Genomic DNA, 8,216 nt, shown 5'->3' on the forward strand with positions numbered 1-8,216 from the left:
ATCCCCACCCTCTCCTCACCTCGGGTTCCGAGCCTCTCCTGCTCTCAGAACTCTGCCTCATCCCCCCCTTCTCCATCCTCGCCCTTGACTCTCTGAAAGGCCCCCTACCCAGAAGGGTCCCCTGAGCATCCACAGTGCCCTTTCTTGCTCTGTCTGTCACCTTCCAGGCCGCGTGCCAGCTCCTGGCACACACCAGACTCCCGAAAAATAGCTTCTCAGCTGAGCTACTGGAACCCAGGGCCAGAGAGGTTATGTGGCCGTGCAGGGCAGCACAGCAAGGACACAGCTCACTGAGGTGGAGACCAAGGTCCGCGTGACTTGAGATCATTCTGGAGACTGGTGGGAACCTGGTGGACCCTGGGGGCCAACTGGGGGCTCAGCTATGGCTATTGCTGCCGCTCCAGAGCTGAGTGGGGGTGAGGAGCGGCCAGGGCTCGGGGTGCCGGGGTGGGGCGCGGGGCTCTCACTGTCTCCAGCCATGCACACGCCGTGGAGCAGCACCAGATGCGGGTAGGACACCTGACTCATCAAGCTCGCAGCTTCCAGGAAGGACTGGAGAGGGCGGGAAGGGGGAGGAGGTGCATGAGTTCCTTGGACTCTGGGATGGAACCGAGGACCCCGGACTTAGTGCTCAAAAACCCGCACCAGGAGAACTGGCCACAGGCCTCCTTTGGCCCTGAAGTTCACCATCAATGCACACAACACTTGATGATGATTTTCTGATGGGGAGCGGAAGTCCCACTCTCATCTACCTTGAGTCTCTCACACAGAATTGGGTTTGAAAAGAGCTTCAACTTTCCTCTGTGTGTCCAGCCCCTGCTGATGTCCACTGCATTGCTCTCCTCTCTGGCCAATTGGCCTCCTCACGCCTCCTTAGCCATGCACTTAGCCATCTGTTTTGTTTCCCGGGCTGGCCTTCAACCCCTGGGCGCAAGGGATCCTCCTGCCTCAGCCTCCTGAGCAGCTGGGACCGCAGGGGCGCTTTGGTTGCTTTCCAGCCTTGTGTGTCTTTTAAGCTCTCCGAATCCAAGGCCCTCCCTCCCTCCAGCCAGCCCTGGCCCCAGCATCTGTCCCCCTGGGCTCACCTCCATGCAGTTCCTGTGCTTGGCGTCCATGACCTTCAGGAGCACCTCCGTCGCCCGGGCCTCCCCGTCCACAGCCTCGTGGCGACATCCCCGGTAAATCTTGGTGAAGGACCCGTGGCCCAGGTTCTCATGCTGGAGCAGGGGGCAGCAGGAGAGGCCAGTGAGGGGCTCCTGTGGGGCCCCGCTCCTGGCTCGGCCTCTGCCCCGTTTGGCAGATGGGAAAACGGAGGCTGGGGAGGTTACAGCCCGAGGCTGCGCGGGACAGGCGGACCTGAGCTGAGTCTCTGGTCCCCAGACTGAGGGAGCCCCCCACTTCCTGGGACCCTTACCCACTCCAGGCTGTCGGCAGGGATCTTGTGGAACGTCATCTGATTCAGCTTATGTTGGAACTGGGGCTGAGCAGGGGAGGTGGAGGGTGGGCCGCAGCCCCTCCGGACCACAGTCAAGTTGGTCTTTTCTATGGGGGGGGGAGACAATCAGAGGTCAGAGAAAGGTCCCCAAGAATCAATGTGCTTTCTTAGTTTGGGGTCCTCTGAGATGAAGACTCAGGGGACACAGTTTATTTGAAAGGAGATCCTGAGAAGGGGTCAGGGATGTGAGCAGGGAGGAAGGAGCCCTTCGGGGGTGTCACCAGAGCACCGACTGGTGTTCCTACGGAGCTGTCCCTTCAGAGGGGTTTGTCTGAGCAAAACTCTTTCCTCTTCTTGTCACCCACAAGAGGAAGGAGACGGAGAGAAAGTACATGCTACTGGTATCACGCAGATCCAGCTGTGCCTGGATCCACCTGTACCTGAAGGCTGAACGCTAGCCCAGGGGCCAAGAGACCACCTGGACCTGTGGTTTCTGCCACTTGTCACCACACAAGAGTTGTCACAGGTGTAGAAAGTCAGGGCTGCAGATGGATGGCCCCGCTCAGGGGAGAGGGTGGGCTCACCTTTGGGTCTGGGGGTGCAGCAGGAGCTAAGCTGCAGGGCAACTCCATCAACGTGAAGCCCGCCGTCCCAGCAGGCTGCCAGCAGCTGCCGAAGGCTGCTGTGAGGACGGCCAAGGCCGACCAGCGACACGGTTCCTACAGGGTCTCGGCGGATGAGGCAGCCCTTGTAGTCAGGGCCGAGGGGTGTCTGCAAAGGGGAGAGACCCTGAGTGGGGGCTGGGCCACACTTCCCCTCCTCCCTCCTCCCTCAGCTCCAGCCGCTCACTGCGTCTCCAAGCCTTTCCCCTTCCCCCAAGAGCCAAGGCTCGCTCAGTTCAGGTCGAATGTCACATTCTCCAGGCAGCCTGCTCTGCCCTCCTGGCCCCAGGAGGTGCACCAACCTGGACACACACAGTGAGGAGGAAGCTGTCGAAGTCCTGGGGGCTGCGCCGCAGCACGTAGGAGCCGGGAAGTGAGCCCCCCTCCTTGAGCTTGTTGATGGCAAAGTCCAGGCTGAGGGAGGGCGGAGTCAAGGGGGAGGACACCGAGAGGGAGCCCACGGCAGCAAGAGACAGAGGGCGGCCGAGAGGCCAGACTGGGTTTGAATTCTGATCCTTCTGAAGCCCTGGACCCTCATCAAGGAACATTCTCCCGCCCCCGTCCCCCCCCCCCCCCCCGCGTAAGTCAGCAGAGGACTTCATCTGGGAGGTTAAGGAGAGGCTGTAGGTGAACCCAGGCATCAGGGCCTTTCCAGGAAATGGCCCTGGGGTCCCACGGGTCGGAAGCAGGAGAGAGGCTGCCCTTGGCAGCAGAAGGCAGATCCTCATGGAGTGCCACCTGTGCGTTTTGAGCACCTGACCGCTGGTCCAGGGCTCCTGAAAATCTGGGACATTGAGGGCCCAGAAGGGGAGTGACCCTGAGCTGGCCGGCAGGGGTGAGTCCTTACGTGATGGGGCCATAGCACTGCTCGGCCACTTCCTCCAGCAGCCGTGGCGGTGCCACCTCCTTGCAGAAGAAGTGGCGGGAGTCGCAAATCAGGCGGAAGTAACCGTCCACCAGAGCCAAGAAGGACAGCGCCTCGGGCAGCCCCGGGAACTCGGCCTCCTGCGCAGAACCCCCATCAGCGCTCGGTGCAGCCCCGGGGTCCCGTGTCCCTGCCGCTCTGGGGAAGTGTTAGGGTAAGGGGTGCTGTACCCACCAGGATCTGGTTGTCTGTCCTGGTGATAGTGACCAGGCGGTGCTCCCCGGCCGGGCCAACCCGTGGGGCTTGCTTGATGCTGATGTCCACGATTTCTGGAAAGTCACAGAAGGGCTGGAAGACCTGGGAAATTGGGAAAGGGCTGAGGCTGGGGGTCTCAGTCTCTCTTGGAAGCCTGGATCCCACCGACCACGCCCATCCTGGCCTCTCCCCTCTACTTCTCCCTGCCAAGCCCCGCCTCCTCCCGTCCTTGGGTCCCTAGCTCTTGGAGCCCCGCCCCTTCCCTTAGTCCCGCCTTTTTCCTGGACCCTCTGTTAGCCCTCTGGCCCCGCCCACCACTAAGTCCCCTCCCCTTCTCAGCTCCTCCCATTCCATTGCCGCCCCTGGGTGGCCCCTCCCTCACTGTTTAAGCCCCGCCCACCACCACTTGCCAATGGCTCCAACCCTGCCCCTCCTGAGCCTCGCCCACTTTCCCACCCTCCTTTAGGCCCCGCCCCTGACCCCGCCCCTCGTCGGCCCCTCCCTCTCAGCTGGTCCCGGTGCAACCCGGTCCAGTGCCAGCGCGCACCTCCTGTGCTGCCGGACTCCAGGAGATGCCGCTGCCACCAGCCACACGGAGCAACCCCTGCCCATCCTGGCCACCCGCGGCCCCGGACAGACCGACGCGGAAGGTCTCGGTGGTCCCAGCAGGGTCCAGCCGCTCCAGGTCCATGATGTACTTGGCCATGAGCGAGTGCCGGTCCGCCTGGCAGGCCGCCACACGGCGCAAGGCGCAGCGCACCGTGGTCCGAATCCGTCTCCGGGTCACGAAGCTCAGACCCTGGATCAGGTCGCGCAGGCCAGGCGGCAGGCAGGCCTTGTAGCTGTGGGGGTTGGAGGGGAGCAAGGTGGCCTACAGCATGGGGAGGGGTCCTCCAAGGTCACACACAAACCAAGCTTTAGGGGCAATTGCAGCCTCCGTGGGGACACGAGGCAGACAGGGACACATTCGTGAACACAACTGAGGCAGGCAGGACCTCGGTGGGGGGGAGGCCACTGGCATCCACTGGACAAACAAGGACCTCACAGGTCTCTGAGCTCAGGAGGAGAGACCGCCGTCCATCTGGAGCCCTGGTGGGGGGTACCGAGTTCATGGAAACTCTTGAGTCACATGGACACACAGGCTGGTCGGGGAGCCCCACTGGGGGCTGGGCCCTGTGGGGGCCACATTGGCTCCTTGCCAGGCTCAGCAGAGGCCTCACCTGACGGTCTTCAGGAGCTGGGCAGGCCGCTGGCCCTGCTCACAGGCCATCCGGGCCACGTCCAGCACGGCCAGGCTGAGACACTCGCCCTGCTCCTGGAGGCTGAGACCCACGTGCAGGCGCCCACTCAGCAGGTCACTGCGGTGCTGGGGGAGGCCACAGCGAAGGTCAGCAACCACTAGCCACTAGCCCATGTCACCCTGGGATCCCACCTCTGGGTTGAGCCCCGCAGACTCCCACCTGGGCAAAGAGGTGTTCCAGGACGGGCAGGTCCAGGATGGCACTGGCCAAGTCCTTGCGTAGCCCAAAGCGGTGGCACTTCTCCAGCCCAAACCAGTTGGGAAAGTAAAAGCTGCGTGAGAAAGGAGAAAGCCCTGGGTAACGGGCAACCTGGCCTCAGCAGGATTAGGGTTTGGGGTGCTTTAGCAGACTTGGTCAAGGCTTCTCAGAGCCCAGGTCGTTTACCCTTGCTTTGCTGTGTTACCTTGAGCAAGTGAACCACCCTCTCTGGCCTCTTTAGCCTCATCTATGAATTGGGCTGTGATCATGTCCTCAAAGTTCAGGGAGACAATAAAATGTTATGATCCCTGGGGCTGGGAGGGGCTTCTTACCGCAGTCTGTAGACTAGGACTTGGGTGCCCGCATCTTCCACAGAGAAGACGTGGCTCGGAGGGAACCAGCAAGACAAGTCCTCCGTGGCCAAGGCAAAGAGTGAGTGGTACACGGGCAGGATGCCTAGGAGAGGGCCGTGAGCTCCCTCCTGAGCACCAGGCCTGCTGGGCCACCCCCACGCAGGCTCACAGGGCTCTATCTCACCTTCAGCTAGGACACGTCACTCAACCTCCCTCTAAGCCCTCCCCAACTCTGTGCTTTTCTTTCTTTCTTTTTGGTACCAGGATTGAACCCAGGGACACTCGATCACTGAGCCCATCCCCAGCCCTATTTTGGATTTTATTTAGAGACAGGGTCTCCCTGAGTTGCTTAGGGTTTCCTAAGTAGCTGAGGCTGGCTTTGAACTCGAGATCCTCCTGCCTCAGCCTCCCAAGCTGCTGGGATTACAGGGGTGAGCCACAACTCCCGGCTGCCCTCTGCTTTCTTTTATCTCAAAGGATGACCAGCTGTTCTCATGTGCCATCACACTTCAGAGTCTCAAATGTGCATCCTCCTCCTTGACCAAACTCCTATTCATCCCTCAAAGCCCCAGCTCCAGGGCTGATCCCTGTAGGCAACTATTTCCTCTCCCAGTCTGGGCCCCACACAGCCCTGTCCTTCCCTCTAACCCAGTCCTCTAGGGATCCACTCACCACTGGCCTTGGCAGCCCGCACACACAGTTCCTCAGCCGAGTGGTCCCCAAAGGAGAAAGACAGCCTCTGAGGAGGCCCGGGACCCCGAGGAGGCAGCAGCACGTGGAGCGCACCAGCCTCCGAGGAGGAGAGGCTGCAGGAGCGCTGGGAGATCAGGGGCATCTCCTCACTTGGAGGTGCCATGGGTGCAGCCTGCCTGGGGCGCTTAGTCCTCTCCAGAGGGCTCAGGGCTTCTGGGCGGGGAGGGCAGAGCTGGAGAGGGACACAGTCAGGAGAAGGAGCTGGTGGGCAGGTGTGGAAGGAGCCATCAGCCCCGGTGAGTGCTGTGCTGGGGCTGGACACCTGGGTCCGGGTGGACACCTGTCTGCAACCAGCCCCGTCCCGCCCCGCCCCGCCCCGGGCAGCTTGAGCAACCAATCACAGCTGTGCAGATTCACTGGACCAAAAAGCCAAGGGCTGCTGGCTGTGCCTGTGGGGTTTAGAGGGATAGGGACGGCCATCCTTCCTTGTGGGTTTGAGGTCACCGCTGAAGGATTCTGCACCTGGTGCCCCATGTGCCCTGGGGGTGGGTCCAGTCAGGTGACAACTGACAGTGCTTTCTGGGTCTTCTCTGCCTCCCTCCCCCGTGTCAGGCTAAATTGCCCAGGGGGTCCTTGAACTTGCAATCCTCCTGAGTCAGCCCCCAGAACTGCTGGGGTTGCAGGCCTGCGCACCATCCCCCACCCCATGCTCCACAGGGCTCCCACAGCAAGAAAGCTCCTTGGATGGGCCCAGGAGGAAATCGACCCCCTCCACCTCCCAGTCTGTGTTTCCTTCCTGGGCAACCGCCTCAGCTCAGGGACCCCATTTGGGCGGGACAAGGGGTGGAGCTTTGAGAAAAAACACAGAGGTCTTCAAGATGCACTGCAACTGACCCGAGGAGACACCCAGAGAGAACCTTGGGTTTAAAAAAAGTTTTTTTGTGTGTATGCTCCAAAATAATGGGGGGCCCCCCGCAGGGCAGGAAACGGGACACAGCATAAATGATGTTTTAACACCCCCATAATATAGCCTCCTGCTGGGGATGCGTGAAGCCCCCAGGCTCTGGATTCAAATTCCAGCCCTGCCGTATCTCGTCCTCATGGACTCAGTTTCTCAAGCTGTAAAATGGGCCGAACCCCCTCCAGTCTCAGGGAGGTGACTGGCTGGACCCAACCCAGGCCCACAGCGAGGACATGGTGGGACAGTCCTCCACGCCAGCCCAGGGAGTGTCCAACAAATGCCTGTCCACTGACGGGAAGGACACTTGGTCCAGTGGTGTGGTGGGTACCATTTTGGCTGGAGGCTTGAGGAGAGCGAATGTTCTCCAAGGGACACCCCAGTGTCACCAGAGGCCAGCATCACAGGGCCTCCTGGACACAGTACTGTTGTTTTTGAAATAAATCTTAAGATATATATATATTTTTTTCGCATATTGAAAGTAAAAAAGTAAAAGTCACAGGTAAAATTTGGGCCCAGAAAAATGCCCCTCTTTTTAACCCCCGAGGTCCCCTGTCAGAGCCAGGCCGCCCTCTAGTCTCCGGCGGGCTTGGAGTGGGGGCTGCGACCTTGGCCCCCTGGGGCCCGGCGCATGCGCAATGCCTCCTGCAGGGGCGCAGGGCTAGAATTGGGGCGCTCTTCTAGGCAGGACCACGCGGGGACCCCAAGAGCCAGAGATGCACTGTCCCTGGAGAAGAGGCCCTGCCGCCGCTGCTCTGGCGCCTGAGGACCGGGTCTCCTTGGCTTCCTCAGTCCCTCCACCAGCCCAGCCGTCCCCAGCCACCACCTTCCCCCCAGGGGTGGCCAGAGCCTGTGGCCCCGCCAGCTCTTACCTGGCGGTGGGAACCCTGGACTAAGGAAGGCCGAGCGAGGCCGGGAGGCCAGGCAGGAAAGCCCCACTGGCTCCTTCCTGTGCGGGCCCCTTGGTTTCCTGAGCCTCTGTCATTTACTGAAAGTCAGAGCCCTCTGTGGGGGTGGGGGAGGGGAGGCGGCAGGGTCTGGCCAGGGAGGGGCAGAAAGTTCCAGAACTCGGCAGGGGTAGCCCTTCTCAGTCCAGCTGCTGGAGAGCCAGACTCGGGGGAAGGGGCGACGCACAGATGGGGCCCAGGTCATGTCAGCGGGTCGGGGGGCCCCAGGTCCACTCGTGGCTTAGCCGCTGGTGCTGGGGTTTACCCACGGGTGTGGCCTGGTGCCCAGTAGAACTGATCGGCACCTAGGGAAGGGCAGGGGCTGGGTTTCCCCGGGAAGGACACAGAGGCCCAAGCAGTGTCAAGCTCTCCTCTGAGGTGCTTCTCTCGGGAGACTTCTTAATACTCAGCCACTTCCCCATCATTCCCTGGACTCTGGCCCTAGAAAGACAGGGGGACAGCCCTGCCCCCTCGGGGTCGGCAGCCTGGCTGGGAGGCAGCAAACCAGGACAAGCCAAATTATCCAGGATAGTAAAGGCGTGGTGACAG

At 61.3% G+C, this 8,216-nt stretch overlaps 1 protein-coding gene across 2 annotated transcripts in view; it reads right to left on the reverse strand.

The window, feature by feature from the left end:
• Jak3 (Janus kinase 3) overlaps nucleotides 1–7,747 on the reverse strand; it is an 11,604-nt gene extending 3,857 nt beyond the window's left edge. The window contains exons 1-13 of one of the 2 annotated variants that reach the window (XM_015488893.2): nucleotides 7,593–7,747; nucleotides 5,742–5,994; nucleotides 5,049–5,172; nucleotides 4,678–4,789; nucleotides 4,438–4,583; nucleotides 3,765–4,059; nucleotides 3,197–3,319; nucleotides 2,945–3,102; nucleotides 2,400–2,511; nucleotides 2,020–2,206; nucleotides 1,415–1,542; nucleotides 1,086–1,217; nucleotides 468–552 (exon numbers count right to left, since the gene is read on the reverse strand). In XM_015488893.2, the coding sequence (XP_015344379.2) occupies nucleotides 468–552; nucleotides 1,086–1,217; nucleotides 1,415–1,542; nucleotides 2,020–2,206; nucleotides 2,400–2,511; nucleotides 2,945–3,102; nucleotides 3,197–3,319; nucleotides 3,765–4,059; nucleotides 4,438–4,583; nucleotides 4,678–4,789; nucleotides 5,049–5,172; nucleotides 5,742–5,925 (1,786 nt within the window). In that variant the 5' untranslated portion in view covers nucleotides 5,926–5,994; nucleotides 7,593–7,747. The remainder of the gene's footprint in view (nucleotides 1–467; nucleotides 553–1,085; nucleotides 1,218–1,414; nucleotides 1,543–2,019; nucleotides 2,207–2,399; nucleotides 2,512–2,944; nucleotides 3,103–3,196; nucleotides 3,320–3,764; nucleotides 4,060–4,437; nucleotides 4,584–4,677; nucleotides 4,790–5,048; nucleotides 5,173–5,741; nucleotides 5,995–7,592) is intronic. The other variant, XM_048795418.1, reaches the window with a different exon arrangement.
• Between the last annotated feature and the right edge of the window lie 469 nt (nucleotides 7,748–8,216).

This window comes from Marmota marmota, unplaced genomic scaffold (genome assembly GCF_001458135.2).
Source record: "Marmota marmota marmota unplaced genomic scaffold, marMar, whole genome shotgun sequence".
NCBI lineage: Eukaryota > Metazoa > Chordata > Mammalia > Rodentia > Sciuridae > Marmota > Marmota marmota.